The 23,277-nt window shown below is 32.0% G+C and overlaps 2 protein-coding genes across 3 annotated transcripts; both read right to left on the reverse strand.

Annotated features, from left to right (window-relative positions):
- Nucleotides 1–2,628: 2,628 nt before the first annotated feature.
- LOC132701381 (acyl-CoA Delta-9 desaturase-like) lies at nt 2,629–14,728 on the reverse strand. 2 transcript variants are annotated; one of them, XM_060669241.1, is made up of 5 exons: nt 14,399–14,728; nt 8,253–8,479; nt 4,450–4,580; nt 3,923–4,311; nt 2,629–3,628 (listed from the first exon to the last, which is right to left on the reverse strand). In XM_060669241.1, the coding sequence occupies exons 2-5, from the start codon at nt 8,464–8,466 to the stop codon at nt 3,310–3,312; spliced, it is 1,053 nt and encodes a 350-aa protein (XP_060525224.1). In that variant the 5' UTR covers nt 8,467–8,479; nt 14,399–14,728; the 3' UTR covers nt 2,629–3,309. The 2 variants fall into 2 exon arrangements, with proteins under 2 accessions (XP_060525224.1, XP_060525225.1); XM_060669242.1 differs by lacking the exon at nt 14,399–14,728 and adding an exon at nt 10,787–10,926.
- Nucleotides 14,729–18,833: 4,105 nt separating this feature from the next.
- Nucleotides 18,834–22,623, reverse strand: LOC132701382 (acyl-CoA Delta-9 desaturase-like). Its single transcript, XM_060669243.1, has 6 exons — nt 22,556–22,623; nt 22,246–22,506; nt 21,323–21,453; nt 21,016–21,221; nt 20,532–20,717; nt 18,834–19,543 (listed from the first exon to the last, which is right to left on the reverse strand). Exons 2-6 carry the CDS (start codon nt 22,484–22,486, stop codon nt 19,285–19,287), a joined length of 1,023 nt encoding a protein of 340 aa, XP_060525226.1. The 5' UTR covers nt 22,487–22,506; nt 22,556–22,623; the 3' UTR covers nt 18,834–19,284.
- Between the last annotated feature and the right edge of the window lie 654 nt (nt 22,624–23,277).

Below are 23,277 nucleotides of genomic sequence, written 5' to 3' on the forward strand. Positions count from 1 at the left end.
TTTTTTTGTTTCGTTATTATTTATTATACATTTTGAAAAATATGGTAAATAGTTTGCCTAAGTTTTGTCTAAGATAAACCTAGGGAAAGGTATGAAAAAAGCATCTGAAAAATTTCATATCCATTAATGCTTTGCGATTTTAAGACCTTCTTGCCACGTTGATAGTTTTAATTGAAATTACAAAGTTATATTTGCTTTAGTTTTATTTTAAAATTAGGAATAATTAATTTAGGAGGAACAGTGGAATAATTTGATTTTTAATTTAATAAACAAGCATAGATCACGGTCAGAGAAGAGCAGCAAATTACAAAAAAATATGCCCTAAGTAATATTGAAAATCTGTTCGCCAACTTCTTAATACCCACTTTTTAATGGACACAATAGAATATTCGTTTTGTTTTTATTAGGAGACTCGATGGGACAGTGTTTGAAAAATGACCAGAAAAACTTTAAAAATGTGACCATATAATCTGTGAATCCAGTTTTGAAATTTGAACCCGAACTTTTTATTTTCAAGATATTTCATGCATAAATTATAAGAGGCTGTTTATTTAACTTAAAAAAAAAACCATTTCAAAATATTTCATATATCTCACGCTTAAACCTTATCAGAACTTTCTTTTAAAATTTATGTAGATTATATTCAGAAGAATATTTCTTAACAAAACTTATAGTTTATAATATAGCTCATATAATTAGCAGTGTCAATTAGTACCGAATTTTCCATATAAAAAGTGTTCATATTAAATTACATTTTAAGTAATTCATTTTACAGGTACCGTGCTCAATTAACAATTTCGTCTTGCGTTCATTTAAAAAAGCCGCATTTAAATCTTAGCTGCATACAAATGATCGGACCAGTCAATTGACCAAAATAATTTTAAAACTACAATGAAATTTATATTTATTTATATTGAGCGTTACGTCGCCGTCGCGTCGTTTTCAGAACTAATTCATAGTAATTTATTCTAAAATATATATTCTAATAATATACACTCTACAATTGCAAGATGTTATTTAAAATATTTTAATCCAATCCAATTTGACTACCTATTGCTTTTAGAGGAACATCGTTTTCAAAAGGAATTTGAAAACTCCAAACAACTTAAATTCCCGTCGCACCTTGTAATGGCTCATTTCAAAGTGCTCACATGAAGTGGACCTTTTTCGCTAGTCCAAAAGTTGTTTATAATTGAACACACTCTTACTTCCTCTGCATTAGCACTTGGTAGGCAGAGTGCAAACTCAACTATCAAAGATACGTTTTTAAACACCAGTTACTTTTTTGTACGATTATCAAAAACTTCAAGACATTTTTCCTTTATTAAAGATATTTCGTCACGGTACCTTCATTTATTAATGTTTCATTTTATAATAAAATAATTTTTATTGCAGATTGAATTTTTGAGTGATGTGGTCTGTTTTGAAGTAATAGCCATTTAAATGTATCAAATATTTGAGAAGGTATTCCTCGACTCGGATTTGTACTCAATTCATCTGTCTGGAGTATATTTTTTAAAATGAGAGGGAGGAATGAAGCACTCCCCTTTTTTTTTTTAAATAAACTCAGAATTCTGTTTCCGGATTCTTCAAAAAGTTCTTAATTATTATGGGGCATTTCGATATTGTCAAAAAGTACGACCTACGAGCGGGAAACAGGTAGGAGATAAAATGTATTGGAAAATCAGGAACAATCCAGGACGAGTAGATTTTCCAGGACATGATAATTTCTTCGTTAATTTGGGGGCACACTGTACATATATTTGAAATAAGACTGAACATAATCTAAGTAAGCTAAACAAATTTCGAAACCCCAACTTCCAAATTTAAAATTTTAAAGAAAGTTGAATAGTTATTCTTGTTGCTTTGGTGCATTTTTAAAACTTTCGGTTTGATCCAAAAAATAACATACCTGACTATGAAGACTGAATTAATTTTGCCCACATTTCTTGAAGGTCCCAATTATTTTCTAAACGTACATAAATGTGATGCCAAAGTTGTAAGAACAAGGGGCAATAACATCTTTGATTATTATTTACTTTCGATATTAGTTTTAGTGACGATTTTTTAAAAATGGTCGTCTGGTAAAAAATTCTTCGAACATGCTGATTTCTTATATGAATATTGGGCAAGATTGGGAGTCTTCGGAACGGCCCTGATCGATCCGGACTCAGTGCACGGTATTGGGCTAAAGGAGTTGCTGACCTTTTATAGGAGGGGCGGCATTCCGGACGCCCTCTAGAGCGGCCTGGGGGCACAACGGGCCCGTCTGCAGGCCTAAGTGCTTGGACGCCCCCCTTTAATACCAATACCAATAATATATGAATATTTAGTGACGCTATGATGTTCCTGAATTATTGGTTCATTTTAAAAAGAACACAAATGAGTGTTTCTTTCGGCGTAATGTACTGGCACACGGTACCTCAATTGTACCGCCTGTTCCTAAGTCTCCAGTTTTTTATACTCTATCAAAGTCTTTCCTGATGATGTCAGTGTTAGTTATAGCATCCCATGCATCCGCCTGTAAGACCGAAATGTGAATATTGAGAGGAACAGGATCCTGAGAAAAATGTTAAATATCTATTTTCCATGAATTGAAAGGGTGAATGCATGCAATAACGAAACAAATAATTTTTTACTTTTTATTTTTATTCAATAAAAATAACAAATAGATTTACACATTGGAAAACTAAACGCGACTCGATGAAATAAAGAGCATAATAACGGAAAAATACTTCAAATAAATAGAGCCCGTTATTTCATCTAGACGGGTTCCATGGACTATTTAACACGACATAAATTCGGTTAATGACTATATTAAACCTGTGGAAAACAAGTATCTAAAAACTAAAATATCACTTCTTTAATAGTTTTTCTCTGTTGCCTGTTATTGACGAACATATATTAAAGTGCATTTATAAAAAATATATCCTAATAATTAACATGCATATCCTATGATTTGGCTATAGACCATTATAGTCGCACAGCCTAGTAAAATTGTCCCCAAAAACATTTTTTACTTTGACATAAATTACAATTGTCAGTGAAGTAAGTTATATGTATGATAAATTATAATGCTTTATATTTTCGTAGATTAGCAATGACAACCTGCTGCCATGTGTTCCAGCCACATAATACACGAAATTTATCATGAATAAATATTTTTAACAATCAGTCTCTATTTTTTAAAGACTTACCAATTGTTATTGGTAAATCTTCAAACAACTAGCTTAAATTCTATGAATTTAAAACATGCACATACAATACTTTTGATTGAAATCTGTTACATCACACAAACCAGCTGCATGCTTAATCTGATTTCTTATACATAATTGTGGCATCTTCATAGTCTTCTTTTGGTTGGTCCTTGTCCCCCCAACCCCATACGTCGTGAGTTCCATCCCCCGTTCTCAATACTCTTTTCTTAATCATATCTTCAGATACCGTTTTAAGATCGTAAGCCCAGCCTATTTTGGCAAAGAAATCTATCAATGCAGCTGAGAAATTTACCGAATATTTTCCCAATTCTGATGTCTTATAATCCCACGGGAACGTGTGGTGATAATTGTGCCATCCTTCACCCAGCGCCAACACGGAAACGACTAAGTTTTCTGCTGGATTGATGAATCTGAAACAAGATACCAGTGTCAAAGACTTTCGAAATCGCCATTGTGAGAGAGAGGTCGTTTATCGAGAGAAGAATATTGTGCACACATTAAATTTTCTTTATATAATAATAATATATTAAATAACTAAAATTGTTAGTACAGCGTCAATTTATCAAGGTAGTTTTTCTTTAGAGCTTTCCGCTTAGACACTAAAATGCTTATTTGTTGTAATATGTTTAAAACTAGAATGAGTTCTGAGAAATGCCAGAGACCATCACAATATGTTACTTATATATTATAACAAACACGCTTACCTATCGTATGGCTTCTGTCCCCAGAGGTGAGCAGCAGAGTTAACCAACCAAGTGGCGTGAAGTGTGAACACGTAACGGAATATATTTAGGCAAAAAGAATTCACAAACGTTTCACCCCAGCAGTACATTGGTATCACAACAGGAACGATAAAACAAGTTAAGGGCATAACAATCATGTAGTATCTGTGCTGGAATCGCAAAATTGGATCCGCGTAGAGGTCGGACATGTCAATATTCTTCCCTTTGCTTTTTACTTCGGGATGCTTCTTGCACAACAACCATCCCATGTGCGAGAAAAAGAAACCGCGTTTCGCGTTGTGAGGATCAGCATCGGTTTCTGAATACTTGTGGTGAACGCGGTGATCCCGAGACCATTCGATTACGGAATTCTGCAATGTTATTGTCTGTATAAAATTTGTACCACCGATGTGGTAAAAGTTAAGAGTACGCGGATTAAAAAGTGCGAAAGACAAAAATACGGATATATTGGTAATATAACTTATCATACTGCAGTAACCACATCTTACCTCAAAGGCTAAAGTGTTGAAAATTGTGAGCAAAATTCTCAACGGCCACTTCGCTTTGTACGCTCTGTGCGACCAAAGTCTATGTGCGCCGGCAGTGATCCCAAAGCCACCAAGTTGATATAAGATTATAGCTGAAAAAAATAAGTCAGATATAATTTTCACACAATACAACACGGGGCTAGTTTGTTTCCGCATCTACAGTTGGCGGGATTTGCTTCATAGTGGAAATGCAAGTTGCCAAACCACGTCTAGTGGAATTTGACCAACATATGGACGGTTAGACATTTTGCCCACGGACATTACAGATTCGTGACTAACAAACCACATTATTACTAATAGGTTAACTTTATTTACATCTTTAAATCGGACACTTCATACCAATAAACACAAACAAATATAGAGTGTTCCACAGCTTATAGAGCACAGATAAAACTACACACCAAACTATCAACACATCCGGATTTGTTGAATAAACCTGGTGTCAAATACTGGTGGTTAACAAGATCTTCAAACAACTCGTACATATATTAAAACCATTCACATGAAATTCCTGGGTTTTGTACATTGGTAATATAAAATATTTAGCATCACTTTTTGAAAACGTTAGAACGCTAGTTCTAAATTTGATATATTTGAAAATTATTAGAATTATTCGAAAGAATTTTATTTCCAACCCGATTCACTTATAGTCGAAAATTTGATTTAAAAACTAAAAAAAATATATCACAATATAATTAAAGTAATTAACAGACAAAACAATTATTGTTCTTAGACGAAATGAACAAAGTTTAAAAAAAAGTTGCCGATTCCAACCAACCAGTAACTTTTTTTTTAATGTTAACCGGCGGGCGATTTTTCTCTTGCTATCCTCACTATCCGTTGTTCAGACATTCCATCTATATGTTGATTTCATTTTTGCTTTCCATTTCTTGTACAGGAATTAAAGTTTTCAATTGCGCATATGAGTCTTATGTTTTCATTTGTTTCTGTATCACAAAGCGTTTTCCCTGCTATTTTTCTTAATGTTTTCATTTCATTTGTTTCCAGGCATTTCTGAGTCTTAGATGTTTCTGGTCTTGTCGTACTATAGATCTATATATGCGGGATATTGTTTCGGTTTTTAAGTATTTATTCTTCCATATCGTGTCATTTAGGCATCCTGCTATTCTATTGGCTTTTGCAGTTTGTTCTCTTATTTCATCATCTATGTTATTATCATAAGATAATCTAATTCCTAAATATTTGATGTTCATTACCTGCTCTATAATTTAGTTAACAAGTTCCAGCTTACATCTAATTGGTTCTTTAGAGATTACTAGTGATTTAGTTTTTTTGGCCGATATTTTTATGTTTCTATTTCTTCCCATTTATGTTAAACTGATGTGTAATCTCTGCAAATCTTCGTAATTGTCACCTACCAATACAGTATCGTCAGCGTAACACTTGTATTTCTTGAACTTGACTGATAGAAACATCAAGGTCAAAGTATGGTGCAGAAAAAATAATCTGGATCGCGCGATGTTTAGAAATTAAATGAAATCCTTATCTAAATATAAACACAGCATTCAAAATGTATTAAATACCGCTAGACATGTTGACGACCAATTAACACGATGATCTACTAAGCAGAAATCAAGACTTATTAAAATCATTATGTCGACAATAGTTTACGCAACACTAATCGCGTAAAAAGCAACCGCTCGCTCCTATCACAACGACTCGGAGATCACTCCAAGGGTAAATGAAAGGTATTTGAATGCAGCTGGATTTTTTCCGCTACCAATCGCGATGTACATAATTCGATGGTTATATTGAAAGGCGGCTTACGATATAAAATTTAAATTGAATTGAAAAATATGGTACGCCACTGTCTAGTTTAAAAACAAAACTATTTTGTGCCTGATCTACGCAACATTATATTGGAGGTATGATTTTTCAACTCAGTGGTAACATTACGAGAGGCTTGTATGATAGTCAAAAAGTAGGTACATGTACGTACAAAAGTCAAACTTAAATGGACCATTTTTAAACAATGAATATTGGTGATTATTTTGCTTTTTCTGTCCGTTCAGTTTCTCCAATTCAATCATAACCTCGAACTTGATCTCCAATATTTCATCCCCTGTACTGTACGCATGCGATTGGTTAATTTTGGTTAGTTAGATGGAAATAAGATAATAAATTAAATTTTTACTCCCTACTTAAAAATACCTAAATAGGCACCCCTGATCAGGGAATAATTAGCTATTTTAAAGCAGGGCGTGGAAAAAATAACTAAGCAAAAGTCCATTTATGACTAGACTACTTAAAAATACCCAAATAGACTTAACTTAAAAATACCCAAATAGGCGCCCCTGATCAGTATTTTGAAGCAGGGAGTGGAAAAAATAATTAAGCAAAAGTCCATTTCTGACTAATTATTTTGTAAATACTGACTACATGTATCAAAGTAAGTCATTTGAAGTAATAGAGTTCTTTATTATTACAAAATTATATGTATTATAATTTATGAGTACGTTGGTGTTTTTTGAGGAAAAATATTAAAGTAATAATCAAGACGATCGTTATTGAAATGTCTAGGTATACGTGGAACTAATTACATACGGCTAAAATACAAATTTTGTAAAAAACTAATCTTATGTGTAAAAACGTTGAAAAAAATACTGGCATATTGCCATTACGATTAACGATTTTTTTTTAAAACGATATTTTACAGAAATTTTAACTGTCCATCAAATTAAGTGGTGTAAAATTGAGTTTTTATTGCAAAATTAATCTGTTTACAAAATACCATAATATGTGTTTTTACAATAGCAATTACGTAAGAATCAAGGTGACCCCAACAGAATTGTAAAAAAATCATTTTTAATAATCTGTCACATCTACACAACGGCAATTAAAGATTTAAATTTGAATGTCAGCGGTAATGGACCGTTCCCGAAATTTTCAGTAACTTTTAATAAATAATAATTGCAATGAAAAAACAACTCAATAGTAATACACTTGTATTTTTGCCATTGATAGCCTACATGTGGGGATTTCTTTTATTTGTCAGGGACGGTAAAATTTTTATCTGGGAACCCTCCCATTATTTTCGTTCCAAATTTCGTATACAGCTCCAAAATTTCATTCTAATTATTTCTTCGATATTTCTCATATAACTCTACTCTTTGTATTTTCAGTTCGAATTTATCGATCCCAATGACATTGGTCGAGTGAATGATGTCTAAATAATCTCGCAAGTAAATAAAAATAAAAAAAATATGTATAAAACCATTGCGTATGAGAAATAGATTATGCAACAAATTGGATAAACGCTAGTTGTTGGGTACATTTATGCAAAACAGCACGAATGACGTATTAAAGTGACAATTTCCGCACGCTGAATCATTTGCGTATTTTAGGGTAGGAAGTACAAAAATACATTATTTCTATGCCAAAGTACAAACAAATGTAATTAAATAAATAGTTGCCAAACTGGTAAATAATAGTATATTATGCAACAAGTGCGGTAAATGGCATTTGATTCACGAGTTTATTTGACACGAGCGGAGCGACTGTTTAATAAACGAGTGACTTAAAAAGACAGAATCGACGAACGTCAAAATTCAAGGGGTGGCAAATATCTCCGAGAGCATCCGATTGCTCCCAAACCCTTGCGGTAAAATCGCGGAAATGTCCGAAGTGGTTCAGATCCGTGAGAAACGAAACTGAAGTGGTAAAGTCACGCTTCCCGCACGCTACATCGGTGTGTAATTAGGTATTTTACAGACGGGTGTAGAAAAACTCGATTTGAGACTTACCATAAATGGTAGTGGCTAATTTGGCAGACGTAAATATGAGGTAAACTCCATAGACAGCAACGGCGTGTAAATATGCAAAGATTATGATGTTTCGCCAGACGAGTTGGAGCTTTCTTTCACTGGGTTTGCTAACTTCTGGAGGTATTATGCTGGCCGATACTTCGTCATCGTGCTCGTGTAAAACACCAGTAGGCATGGATATGTTTGGCGCCATTTTGTACCTTTTTCTGAAATAAGAAGACTATTTTACTGAAAAATAAAAATTTGGGGGCTCACATTGCCTGTTTTAAAATAATTACTGTCACTTACGAATGACAGCTACGATAAAGGAATGCTTTTAATGACATTCTTTATCACATTGTGGCTTTAATTGTATCCGTTAAAGAAACTCGTTAAACAAATATTAATTAGGGTTAAGCGAATTCGTGACTATGATAAAGAAAACACTTTGGCCTGTTGACTAGGATACCAGTGAAAAACTTAAAAAATACAAAAAAATAATACCATATTTAGGTGTTATTAATTGCATAAATCGCATTATTTAAAATATTCACACGAAAACAACTTCAAAAATATCCGATAAGGTATCACGTAATGGTAAGAATATAATCATTATTTTAATAAAATCGATTGTTTTCGTTAGATAAACGAAATTGGATATAAAACGTTCATAAATTATAACGTACGACTTGAAGTTAATACCGCCATATATTTCATGTAATTATTTTTATGAGATATTTCCTTTTGTGCCTTTCAGATTGTAATTTGGTACGACCTTTATACCTTCTACTTATTTTATTTTGACTTGGTCCCGCGAATCAAATCGCGATGTCAAACCCCATGTTTTACTTCTCGCTTGACGTCAGGGAGCTAATTAATAAAATAACCACCATATCGGAACTGAAGGAATTCTTCATTAATAATACATTGTTTCTTTTCAAATAATATATAAATAAATTAAATATTTACGGACTATAAATTATTCAAAAAAAATTGACCCGTAAATACGTAATACTACTACTTCACATTCAAAACACGTTACTACAATCTGTAGCTTATTCCATGCCAAGTATATTTCTATGGGCAAATAATCGGATACACCACAAGATCAGAAAATTTATCAGATATTTATACCGTGCACCGCAAACTGCAGAATTGAATCGGAGAAGCTTTATATACCTGTGCAATTGTTCTACTCCGCTTCACTTTAACGTTATTGAAAAATTCATACAGCAATTAGAATAATGTTATTGTACTTTGTTATTACGATTCCAGGTTAAAGAGAATACCAAAACAATACAGTGCTAAGCCGGTCAGTATATTTAACCCAACATTTAAATTTCAAAGGTTTTAATGAAATTGGAACATGAATTAGTGCACGTATATGTCAATGTTGAAAATTTTATGCAGAATACAAGTTGCATCTATTAGCATTATTGCTCATAATTCTTAAGACACAAAAACACAGAATAAGATTTGGTTTACAATATACGCACACAATGAAAAAACTGAAATCGATTGGAGTTATCGCACTTTAAATGAGAATAACAAATGAACGAAGCAGGAAATTCATGGACACAAACCGTCGTTTTACAAATTTTGTGGACAAACTTATATGATGACATTAGTTGCAAGAATATCATTGATAATGGCGGAACTTTTGCGAGTAATGAGAAATTTCTGATTTTTTCATAGCATGGGGATGATTGGTTTCTTGGTTTCATCTGACTCTTCGCTAACCAGGGCCAGAACTTCAACTTATATAATATCTAAAATGTTTAAATAGCAATATTGTTACGCTAATTGCTCCATATCAGTTACAAAGTTAATTTTTTGTCATTACCAAGCGTTAATAGCAGCCATTCGTTAGAACATAAGTGTAATAATCACAATTTAACTCAAACAGGTGGATGCTTTTTATTTATAAATTTTTTTTTTTTTTTTAAATTTAAGAATGTACAAAAAGGTAAAATAATTTAACTCCAACTCTTACATAATTTCTGAATAGAAGCTACTGAAGTATATATGTGCAAAATAAAACTGATTAAAGAACTGTAACAACCAACGTAAAAGATCTTTTACTAGAAGTAGACTAATTAAGTTGATGGATATACAATATAAATTAAATTAAGTTGATGGATATACAATATAAATAATATGAAAAAACTTTTGCAAAATCGGGCAATGTAATCGCAAGTTAATTCTTTAGATATCAATATTCAAAATTTATTTCGTTCCATAATTTACTAAGGTCGGTTAACAGCATTCGTTCGAACCAAATCGAATTACATCCCCGGATATGTAAAGATATTACTCCCTTGATATGAACAGGACAATCAGCTGTTACAATGTTCATTGAGATGTAAGGAAGCAGTTATAACTTATATCATGAATAGATATGGCTTGCTCCTGAAGTATGATGTGCAGTTCAGAAGATCATATGATGTTCATCCTGGGACTCTACATTAGAACATCTAATGATGTATATACCATAGATAAATAAAAAATCCCATACATTTTGGTAAATTACAAACCTAATTCTAACTTAAGATGGCAGTCAAAAACAACCAACACCTTCACTTTACACTAACAGGCGCGGACATCCACAAGTTGGCGTCGTTGCTCTTCGTCGATTCAAAATTGAATACTGACTGACAATTTTGCAATTGAGGATATATAAGTAGATAAGTCGCGCATGTAAATCGCATGATGGCGTTGCGTAAGCTCACTACTTCTGACGTGTGCCTTCGGAGCTTGACGAATGCTCCCGACACAAGTCACGTACGAACTTTGTGGGAGTTGACAAATATAAATGCTATTTTTCAGGAAACGACATGAAACTTTACAGTGCTTTAGGACTTTTCTTCTTTCGGGATTTGGGACTGGAAGAACTAGATGGTGTCAGACTATTCGATGTCTCTATATCCATATAGCTCCAAGTGCGCAGAATACACAAGTGCTTGAAAAATGAACAATCGGCTTGCTACGATTATCAACTAATTGATGTATTTTGCTATAAAACGATGAAAAATTTGGGCTGTTGGTGAAAATTTTACAAAATTATAACCTGCACTTAAGATGTCCCAGGCCAAAACTACACTGAACTCTGAATTTCCCCAGATATAAGACGACAAATACATTATATACAAAAAACGACAAGCCCTTACTGGACCAACATACAGATCACTTCATAAAAGCACATTGCCCAATTTAAAAATTTGAATTATCTAAATACAACAGTCATTTTAAACTATTAGTGGGTCAAATAAATTTCTATTATCGGCATTCAATTGCCACAGCTTAAACTAAAATCTGCACAATCCACCAACCATATATTCGTTTGCGAAAAATAATAAGATTCTTCATTAACTCTTTAAAATTTTAACCTCTAAAACCTAAAACCTAACCTAATAAAAATTGTACAAAATGTCAATTTGCGTAATTTTAAAAACAAAGAATTTTTATTAATTAATCTACTTTTATATAAAACACATTCTAAAGGAACTGGAATTTAGGATTGTAGAGATAGCATTTATTTTTATTACGTAGACTTGGTTTATACGAGAACAAGGGGAATACATAGTTCGTTTTTGATATATTATCGCGGTGTAGGAAACTGCTTGTCAAACTGCATCTCAAACTAGTTTTACGGGGAACACAAATGTTAAGATATCGTGTAAGGCTATTCCTGGAAAGTTTTATTACCGCAGATTTGATGACAGTATATTGAGGTCCTGCCACAGGATAATAAGAAACATTTCATTCAAAATAAATAAGAACTAAAAGTTCAGATTTTCACGAAATTATATTTTATGACATGACAATTGTTTCGACAACAAAAGCCACCTCAGTTCAACATTTCATTCGACGCACTCGGGGTTCTAACAGACCGTGCTATCGATCGGTTTATTTTTAGTGCTATTTAAAGCTGACATGCCAAAAATAATTTAATATTAATCGAAGTAGCGAAAACGCGTGAAAAGGATTGAAAGCAAGACGGGAAATTATTAAGAAAAATACTACAGAGTCCTTGGGATTTACAAAATACGGTAAACAATGTGACCCATTATTAGTGCAACAAAAACACCCCGTGTCCTCTCAAAAAAATGAAAACATAATTAGTATTCCACGCAGTCATTAAAATACAACGTGCCAAAAATCAGCGGGTTACATACATTAAACTAAACCATGAAATGTTTTATTAATGTCACAGTTTGACTTTAGCATTATTATCATTAATTGTATGTAGTTAGGCAACCAATATAAATGTTGTGAAATACTCAAAATCTGGTTTAAAACGCACAGTTCCACGGGAACGCAATGACGATTTTTTCCATTGAATATACACATGGTTTTCCGGAAATTATAGCGGACACGAGGATAGCTAAACAGCATCAAAGTTACTAATTTAAGTGCTTTTCAAAAAAATTACAAAAACCGGAAATACAATATTACGACGTTATTTTTTTCTGACGTTGGTAAGGTAGGCCCAAATCAAAAATACAGATTTATTCTCACATTTGCGAAGTTCCGTATTTCGGCACCGCATTGTATATTGAAATATATATAGTTTTATTAATGCTATTATCCTGTATATGGTATATTACAGGGGTAAGCATAGTATATATCGTATTCTACACTATGGGTAGGTACAGGTTAATTAATATTTATAGGTTCCAAAAACCTTATACTTAGCTTCTCTTATAATTTTCAGCGGTTGCTATAAATAGTAAACAACATCAAGCGAGCTAACCAGTCAAAATATTTTGAACAATTTACAACACCTTTTTTTGTTAAAGTTGTCAGCATTTGACGAGAATCAGTTAGTTTAATTACCACCGTAAGCAATATAGTTAAACAATTCTGACAGTGCAAAGACTTATGTTGATTCAACACTCATGATTCGCTGAATAATACGTTCTTTATAAACTCTTTAATCATATATTCACGCGTTATTAGTATAAAGCCAGTCAAAGTCGCTTACGACCAACAATTTTTCACTTAACCTACATTGTTTCTAGCCGTGAGGTTACCGACACTGATTCTAAACTTGACCGAGAAATACGGCCATGACTGGGTAAGCACACGCTATCGCATATAGCGATTCGGGACTGTGTTTTATTTGCAATGTACTTAACTGACATTTTAAACACATACCTATGAAAAATAAATTTAAAATAATTGCGTTCGTATTACAAAAGGGTTTTTGTTAATAAATGTTTACCATTTTTTCTGTTAATTATATAGGCGAAGACTATTTTTTACCTCTTTACCTTTTACCTCTTATTGCTTCAAACTGTTCATCATCTTCTTCTTCTTTCAACTACAAATTCTTTAAATGGTCTTTGGTCAATTGCTTACGATTTAGAGAAAGTTAGTTACGCGTTGCCCAGGGACATAATTCGCATCAAACCGTTACAATAGAAATGGTTCGTTGCGAATGTATGGAATTCGCTTGTCGTTAAATTTTGAAAGTGTCTAAAATCGCTAAACTACAATTGAGTCACAATCAAGCTGCGGTTACATTAGATTTTTTTAATAATTGTGTTTAAGCCAACACGTATCTGGGAGGCACGAAATTACTAAACAGACAATTGATTATCAATGATTTTATTAATTACAGTTTATCAACAACGGTATTTTTTGAAAAATTAAAAAGAATTTAATTAAATTAACAACGTCGATATTTTACTGATTTTTGGCTTGGTTCAGTTCCATATCTATATTTTAGTTTGGCAGGATTCAAAAATAAAAAATGTCGGTCGTTAGTGGTCACTAATCATATTAAGTCACTACGTAGAAATGGATATTATCTGGGTATCATCTGAGCGAAACTGTTGACTGTTAGCAATATAATAGCAAAGTGAATACTAGCACGGCCAAACTAAAATTTGTCTTAATATTTGACAGGTTCAACTTATGACCTCATAATTTACCAAACAAATATTTGTTATTAATACCTAGCGATTATTCCTACCAACGCTTTGTCCAGTATTTTAAAATATCATTAATCCCAGACGATACACCTATATCATATTCGAAAAAACAGTTTAAATTTGGGCCTAAACTCCTATTCTAAAACACACAACACACAACCACTTACTTTCCAATTTTGCAAAATGTTTAAGTGAAAGCAAAGTACTTACCTATAGAAACAGTAGAATATTCGAAAGTCCGGTAAATGAAAAAGATCGCACAATAATTAAAATTAATAACTTTCGTCAACTTAAGCAATACTAAATTTTTGATGGTTACTTCTAATAAATATCAATACACAACTGCTTAAATTTGACGCTACAAATTATTTATATGATAAATAGATCCTCGAAACGTTTCGATTACGTGGTATTAAAGCCGGTACACGTGGTGGACGGGCCAAAGTCTATCGCAAAACTTTAGAGCGAGCGGATCATTGCGTGTATTGCGCGAATGCCAATACCAGCGGCTCAGCTGTTGTTGAATCACGCGATATCTTCGGTTTGGGCAAAGGCCGACCGCTCATTTGGCGAGAGCGCGGTGGCGTGATGTTGGTCGATCCCCGCTAAAATGATGGGAATTGCAGACAGAAACGTGTATCTCGGCGTTGCCGCACTTGTTAAATTTTCTAGGACAAGTAAAATAAAAAAATAGGTTGTGAGTATCTAAAACCATCATTCTTGGATGACGGTTTTTTCGTGGTTTTTCACGAGCCCTTGCATTATAAAGAAATAAATATAGTGGCCCTACATTGCTACTATTAGTGCCTATTTAGTAGCCTTGTTTTGATTTATTGAATTTTTTGTATTATCATTATCAGTACATGCGTACTATAGGAATACGTACTCATAAAGTAGAAGTAAGTTTCAAATGATTATTTACTTGCCCGGTCCAATCGACGGTAAGATAACGCAGTGATGATGCAAGTTAATTAACCTGATAATTTAACCAAAGATAAAAGGTTTTTTTTCTCCGCCTACTACTGTAGCTGCCTAAAGTCTTAGTTCCGCTTGTATAAACGCAATAGTGAGCATTCAGCCTGAAAAAAATAGTAGTGGTAGCTTATTAGCATATCAAATATTATTGTTGTCAATATTGTCTTGATATTGACTTAGGCTAGCCAATCCTGCGGTATGTCTTAAGGTCAGATATTTATTATCTGTTCCTCTTCAGATTATATTGTTTCTGTACCCCTTGACTCATCGAACCGACGTCTTTGACACGATAAGATCTACAGAGTCCTAAACCCTAAAGAAATTCCCTACAGAACGGTTGATATATTTTATAAACAGAAATATTATTTATTTTATAGTATTTGTCTCCCTTAATGTAAGCTGTGCATATAAAATGTTTTTATTTTATAAGGAGTGCGAATCTTTGGTATGTGCTATCGCTCTTGTTATTTTCGTTTCAAACGCAGCTCATACTTTTGTCTATCCACAACTCTAAAATGTCTAAATACGATTTTCAAATATTTTTTTTCTTTCACGTCCAATTTTTTGTATTTGCCCCCATGACATTGACAACTGCACTCGTGTCAAAATGTTCATAAAAGAATTCTAATCCTTTACAAATTGAAAATTTTGCCATTATGGACACACTGTATAATCCCCGTCGCTGAAACATTTATTTTTTCGATTACAGTAATTAATTTTATACTTTAAATCATCAGTACCAAATGCCCTATAATTTTTCAAAAACTTTTAAAAGGTAGATTCTTTCATATTTAAATTTAAATGTCACATGGTACATAGTTTAGACTCAGAGGCATTTGGGTAGTACAATTTATTATATTGCCACAAACTTCGAGAGAAAAAACTGGAAATTTAAAAATATGTTTTGTTTTTCACATTGTCTAAATATGATTAGATTAAAATGCTAAATAATTTAAGAGCAAAGAGAAGAAAGGTAAATTTTTAAATTAATGAAATGTTTAATGAATCTAATAGAGGTCTAGCAGTTCTTTAGTTATTGTAACTACAAAGTTAAGACGAGTCATGAGTTTCAAATATATGAACTCCTATAATTAACAAAAGAATTACAGAAAATATTTTTTTTCTGGATCAAACCAATCAGTTTCTACATGAAATGACTATGTACAAAAGACTTGGAAAATGGGCAAACATTGTTGAAAAACGGGTTTCCTATAAATTTGCATATATCCTCAAGCCGCTCAGGGAGAATTACTCTGAACTTTAAAAAGTTATAAAAATACCTATGAAAACTGTAGTTTATCTTTATATGCGGTGGGTGATGCTTATAAAAACCGCGCACACTTATTTATTGCTTGCTTTAGATTATTAATATTGTCGACTGCAATTACTGTTTTTATTTTGCTTATTAACACATACTTCCTTGCGGTATTGGTTCAGAGCGAATAAACGCATCGTCATTGCTTTTATGCGATTATTACATGTATTAGCATAAATATTCATTATTACTCCCGTGTTAAGATTCAGCACATGCGATTTTATTAATTGCTTGGTGCGCATATAAACTTCATATAAATTTAAATTTTTTTGTGTCAAGTCGAACTTCAACCCTTATTTCAATATTCAGTTAAGCAAATTTGCAAACATGGACTTGCGTGTAGTACTAAGCTTTGGCATTTTTGAAATATTTTTTCAAGATTCTCTCTTCTTTTTCAATTTCTGTCAATGCGTTCCGAAACAATTAAAAATTAACTACTCCATTATCGGAATTTAACAAAAAACAAGCTTACGGAGCAGAATTTTCTTATAAAAATTAGTGACTTTCAAAAAGTCTTTCCTTTCGGGCTCTAACTTGGTTCATATAAAAAATCCTAAAAATTATAAAGTTTCCTATTTTATTATAGCATTTTAAAATTCTCCGGTCAAAATAGTATGTGCTTGTTGTTCTAAAAATTATAATAACTAAATCATAGCACAATTTAACAATTTGATTTTTTTTGCTGTACTAGACTAGACCAGATTAGAAATTAAAATTCGATTAATTAACATGTAACGCCAAATTTGTAAACCTATCAGTCAAATGCACTTTTTATTTATCCATTATTTCGTGTTTATGTGTACAAAATACGACATAATATGTTTTTTAATAAAATTTGCAACACAAGAAATTTAACAAAACTTTCCTTCTTTTCGCCTTTAAGCATTTTAGTACCAAATGATAAACTATTCCAATATCTTTAAGAATAGTTTCCCTATTCTAGGTCGGTTAAATTTCCCTTTTTAACCACCAACATTTAGCACCATAATTAGAATATCAATTTTCAAGCTGGCATACCGTATACAAATTTAAAACTCTCTTATTTGAAAAACAGTCTCCACCGTACAGTGGGGTAAGGGTATTTTTAGAAAAAAACTTTTATTAATTAACTTAGTGCAGCGAAGTCATCTTCAGCTTTTCTTTTCTAACGAAGAAAAGAGAGCAGCGGACGGAATATTTGTTGCTTTGATAAAACTTTCAGCGAATTGATTTTAATTGCGTCGCCTATGGACTTTCTGCCTTCTCTATTATTTGTTTTGTATCAAATGTGGATCTCCCACATTTTTACATTCTTCGATAATTGGTTCCACTTTGGATGGGACGACCAATTTCGTTGAAGTCTAATAATTTTGTAATTTGTGAAAATGCATTCATATAAATATGGCACGCAAATTGTCCCCAAACTTCTTGTTAACTAATGCTTTCCCGGGCATGATATGGACAAATTTTCCTCAACAGACATCGTTACACTATAGATAAAAGGTTCTTATCATCTTTCTTTATAACCAATTTAAAAATATTTGCTTTCTGACTGCTATCATTAGGTAATAAGCTCATTAGACATAATAGGTTTTGTTTCTAATAAGTTACTAGATGTTGATAAAAATTTCGAACTCAAAATTAATTGGCGCTTCAGAATTATGAAAAAAAGGGGGAGAAGAGCGCATGTAATAAAGATTTGGGTTAATTATGTATATACGAATGGCATTTTTTATACTTAATTAATTCCTAAATATATTGTTGTTTCAAGATTATGCACATTAGTTTCACAGCTTGAGGAGTTGTGTAGAATTAGATATCAGATTCTATTATAACAAGAAATTTGATAAAACGTGTTTTATTATGATGCGTACATTAAAGATACTGCTAAATTTCAAAAATATGAATTATTTGTTATGATGTTAGGCGATAATAACTAATTTTGCCGTTCGACATTACTAGGATTATGGAGGGTTACATTAGAGAAAAAACAATATTAGGATATAAACTGGTAAGAAACATACATTAACATATAATTTTAAAAAATTGTAAAATTGATTGTGTCCCATAGTCAAAATTAATTGGTGCTTCAGAATTATGAAAAGAAGTAGGAGAAGAACATGTAATTAAGATTTGGGTTAATTATGTATATACAAATGAGATTTTTTATACTTAATTAATTCATAAATATATTGTCGTTTCTTATACATTAGATTCGCAGCTTACGGAGTTTTGTGGAATTAGATATCAGATCCAATGTAGCAAGTAATTTGATAAAACGTGTTTTATTATGAAGCGTAGATTAAAAATTTCAAAGATTTCAATTATTTATTAAGATATTAGGCAATAATAACTAAATTTACTGTTTGACATTACTAGGATTATGGAGGATTATATTAGAGGAAAACAATCCTAGGATATAAACTTGTAAAAAACATATACATTAAAATATAATTTAAAAAATCGAAAAATTGATTGTGTCCCATTCACAATAGAGCAACAATATATAAAAATATGATTTGCTTATATTTTTTACCTTTCAAGTTCCTATTCAAGTAGATATTAACAACATTTGCTATTGAACAAAACAAGAGACTGAAAAGGTTTTAAAATTGAAATGTCACTTGTTCTAAGAATTTAAATTTTTATCAAAATTAACAATCTAGTGAATTATTAATTATCGATTTTTGTGAATTACCCAGATAACAGGTCATCGGTGACTATTTATAAATTATTTCATCAACGAAATAATGTTTTGATTCGGGATCGCAACACCAACTACCCCTTTTAATATTGTTGCAGGCTTTGAAAGCATTCAGTTTGGTTTTTAGTTGTCCTTTTTGCCCCACAGCGGATGAGTGCCGTCTCCGTGAGCTTCTACTACTTGCTTGACAACGTCCTGTGGGACGGTTCTCAAGTCATAGGCCAATCCGAGTTTTTTGAATATGTCAATCCAGAATGTGGTTACGTTGTACTTTCCAAATTCCGACGCCCTATAGTCATAGGGAAATTTGTGGTGGTAATTGTGAAAACCCTCGCCATTGGCTAGAAATGAGATTATGTTGTTTTCTACTGGCTGGAGTTCTCTAAAATTTTAAAAGACAAATGGAATTAGATCAGAAAAGTATTCTAGTTGTGAACTTGAATTGAAGTTATTGTTAATTATTTATTTATAGGATAGTGCGTTGTGTTTAATATAAATGTTCCATAGTTAATTTTTAATTATGCGTAATTTTTTAAAGAGAGCACGGTTTCAAATGGAAACAATATTCAAATTCCTTCAAATAAGATCCATTGGTAACTTTGGTTCCATATTTTTTCCTGATCTATGCAACTATAAAAGACATTGCTTTCGACTGAGGTCCTTAGGTGGTGATTTTGTCGTAATTCATGATTTCATTTCTTCCGAAAAAAAAAGCAACCCCGTAAGTTTTTGTCTCATATTTAACTTGAGATATTAATGATAAACTAAAAAAATTAAAAAAAAAATTAAATCGAAGCCATATGCGAAAGTTTATATTAATATTATATATATATATATATATATATATATATATATATATATATATATATATATATATATATATATATATATATATATATATATATATATATATATATATATATAATATAAATATTGAAAAATGTTGAAGGTAAGGTAAGATTGTGCGCAAAAATTTATTTGTTGGCTTTAATTAACAATTAATGATCTTTATAAATTTTGTCAGACATTTTTTGAAAAATTTAAATGTTTTGTTTTCGTTGGTTGTTGTTCGCAATAACCGTTATAATATAACAATAAGACAAATATATAGATATATAACGTTGACATAATTATATTGTTGAGTTTGAAAAGTTATCGACAAAAGTAGGCAACCAAAGCTGCAGTTAATTTGAATGCCAATGAAAAAAACCTAATCTTTCTGATTACCCACAATTTATTAGTTGGCATCTAGAAGTGATAATAAGTACTTGAATATTATTTCAGTTATTTCTCTGGGCCATATTTACAGGAAAACATTTCTGGTGGCTCTACCATTACTGGTTTCCCCGATACAAGCTGATCCTACTTACTTTTCATATGGACGGTTTCCCCAAAGGTGCGCAGCGCTATTAACCAGCCAAGTATTGTTTAGCAGTATAACATATCTGACAAAACATACTGCTAATATGGAATTCTTCCAAGATTCACCCCACCATAGTGGTGGTATAATAGTTGGTATAATAAAGCACCAAAGGGTTCCAAACCAAGCCCAATGCCTGAAATAAAAAAAAACTGCTGCACAAGTATTAAATTATCAATTTGACATTTATATAAAGTTTATTTATACCTATATTAAGTGATAAAATAACCAATGTTGTTTCAAACAGATATATATCGACCGCTATTTTCTACGAAGGAGGAATTTTTTATTAATCATAAAGTTGTATGACCCACGCTATCGCTTGATGCAATTAACCTTGTGAAGGCTAATGGACTACCAATTTTATAACGGGAAAATTTAATAACACCATAATATAATAATTAAGCAACCCATTGCGAGTTTAGTTAGCTTACTTCGATTGGAAGGTGACCAGCGGATCTTCAAAAATGTCGCTTATGTCAACCGTCATTCCTTTTCTCGTTACCTCTGGATGTTTTTTCATGCAGAGCCATCCCACGTGTGCAAAAAAGAACCCCCGTTTCGAATTGTGCGGATCGGCATCGGTTTCACTAAATTTGTGATGGACCCGGTGGTCTCTTACCCAATCCTTCAAACTGTTCTAAAATTTTCGAAATTTTGGAATTTATGATACTGAAAAGCTAACAACTAAATTAAAGTTTTATGATACTGTTTCTCCAGATTAATATCAGTAAGATTTACCTGACCCGTTGTGGAATAAAGAATAAGTAAGAGTACTCGCAGAGGGGTAGTAGCCTTATAGCTTCGATGTGTCCACAGTCTATGAGCACCAGCCGTTACTCCAAATCCTCCAATAATTCCGAAAATAGTTGCTAAAAGAAGTAATAGTAGTCGCAAAATTGATATAAATCCCATTGTCAATTTGTAATTGCACGTTGCAGAACTCGATGAATAAATGAACATTGAGTAGAGTTTCTTCATTATTTAATTTAATAACTTTGGCACTTATTTGTGTAAATCTGTAATTTCACGGATTCTGTTTCTTGTTGGGGATGGGTTAAATCATCTAGAGTTAAAAAGGGTATTGACAGCAGTTTGTGAATCAAAAAATAATAAATAAATAAATTTAGTTTGGAAACATTTGCCTTTACTTGCCAAAATTGCCATTTTTTCTAAATTTTCAAACAAATCAGATAAACGTGATTTTTTTACTTTTTTCCAATCAAAACTTTTTCGGTACATTGCCATGTAAAGTAGTTGATTTTATTACACTTCATTGCATTTGTTTACTTAGCTATCTGTCTGAATTGTGCACCAGAATTAGAATACTTTATTTAGATGTCATTTTTTCTAAGGAAACCGCCATTTGATACTTTTAAATATGTCTATTTGCTGCATTTATTTTTCCAAAGACTGGAAAACGTCAAGCTTTTACTGTTTTTTCATTTATCATTTCATTTTGATGGATTTATATATAAAACGACAACAAATTTAAGATTTGATTATCATATTTGAAAATCCTCGTAAACAATACACACCAAACGATATATCTTTCTGTTCGGAAACAATAATCAATTAAAATATATTAGAGGACTAAAACCATTAAATTTAGTAGACTAAGACCTGTAGAACCCATGAAAAGTGGTTATGTTCTATGTACCTACCGTATATTACTATTGCAATATGTGTTCCCCATTCGTGTTGCCAGATAGCCCAGACTGATACAACGTGGAGAATAAACAACATAATAATATTGGACCAAATTAAGGGCGTTTCAAATTCGCCCAAGAAACACTTGTACTTCCCTGGTTTCTCAACGATTGCTTCATTGGTTGTTGCCTCTTTCAGCACGACGTGGGATGAAGACAGAGATTTTGTCATGGTGACGTTGATGTTTGGTGCCATTTATTAACTAAATGAGATACCTACAAATTTTCTGATATAGAGGAGGAGGTTCTTAAATTACGGACTTACTTGTATAAGAAGAAATACTTTTGTTAACCAAATGTGATAATCACATTGCTGTTATATCCGAAACCTAGTAGGATCTGACTGACGCAAATACAAAAAAAAATTTTTTAAACAAAGCGCGTTTCCTCGAATCATTAATATACCAAAATCTAACGGTTAACAAACCCAAAATCCAAAATTTTGACCTATGAACTTTTTTGTTATAACGTGGCAGAAAACAATAGGTGCCTAAATATTCTAATGCCGAAAATTTGAAACAGTTAAAAAGCTAAAAAAATGAAAGATGTGTTTGCATTTTTCTTATTTAGATGCAATAATGCCTTCAGTTAAGCACCGATTGTGAGCACTCGTTGTAAATTGCAGCTATACGTCTGCAGTGTATGTAGTAAAAGTAAACATAATTTTTTTCTACTCCCTGCTCTAAAACATGGAATTATGCACTGCTCAAGCATGCGGAAAGTGTCACTTTAAGATTTTAGTTTCGTTAGCAACTGCCGCGAATCGCTTCTGACATTTCCGGTAATTTAATCACGGGTTTGGAGCGACAGGATGTTTTCGGTAGATTTTAGCTATGTTGTATGTAAAGTTTTAAAGAAAAAAATTTAATTTAAATTAACTTTAAGTTATATAGAAAGTTATTTATAGAAAAGATTCTAGATATCTTATTAGTTATTTAATTATTAATTATAATTAAATTAAACGTGTTTATAATATATAATATAATT

This window comes from Cylas formicarius, unplaced genomic scaffold (genome assembly GCF_029955315.1).
Source record: "Cylas formicarius isolate icCylForm1 unplaced genomic scaffold, icCylForm1.1 PGA_scaffold_4__25_contigs__length_36172078, whole genome shotgun sequence".
Classification (NCBI taxonomy): Eukaryota; Metazoa; Arthropoda; class Insecta; order Coleoptera; family Brentidae; genus Cylas; species Cylas formicarius.

Bases quoted from the DNA above. Each gene is read 5' to 3' on its own strand.
- LOC132701381 (XM_060669241.1), bottom strand. From the start codon at position 8,466: ATGGCGCCAAACATATCCATGCCTACTGGTGTTTTACACGAGCACGAT. The intron at 4,581-8,252 runs GTAAGTCTCAAA...TATTTTTTTCAG, and splicing joins ATTAGCCACTACCATTTATG to CTATAATCTTATATCAACTT. The intron at 4,312-4,449 runs GTAAGATGTGGT...ATAACATTGCAG, and splicing joins TCAACACTTTAGCCTTTGAG to AATTCCGTAATCGAATGGTC.
- LOC132701382 (XM_060669243.1), bottom strand. From the start codon at position 22,486: ATGGCACCAAACATCAACGTCACCATGACAAAATCTCTGTCTTCATCC. The intron at 21,454-22,245 runs GTAGGTACATAG...TACTTCTTTTAG, and splicing joins TATTGCAATAGTAATATACG to CAACTATTTTCGGAATTATT. The intron at 19,544-20,531 runs GTAAGTAGGATC...TTAAAATTTTAG, and splicing joins GGAAACCGTCCATATGAAAA to AGAACTCCAGCCAGTAGAAA.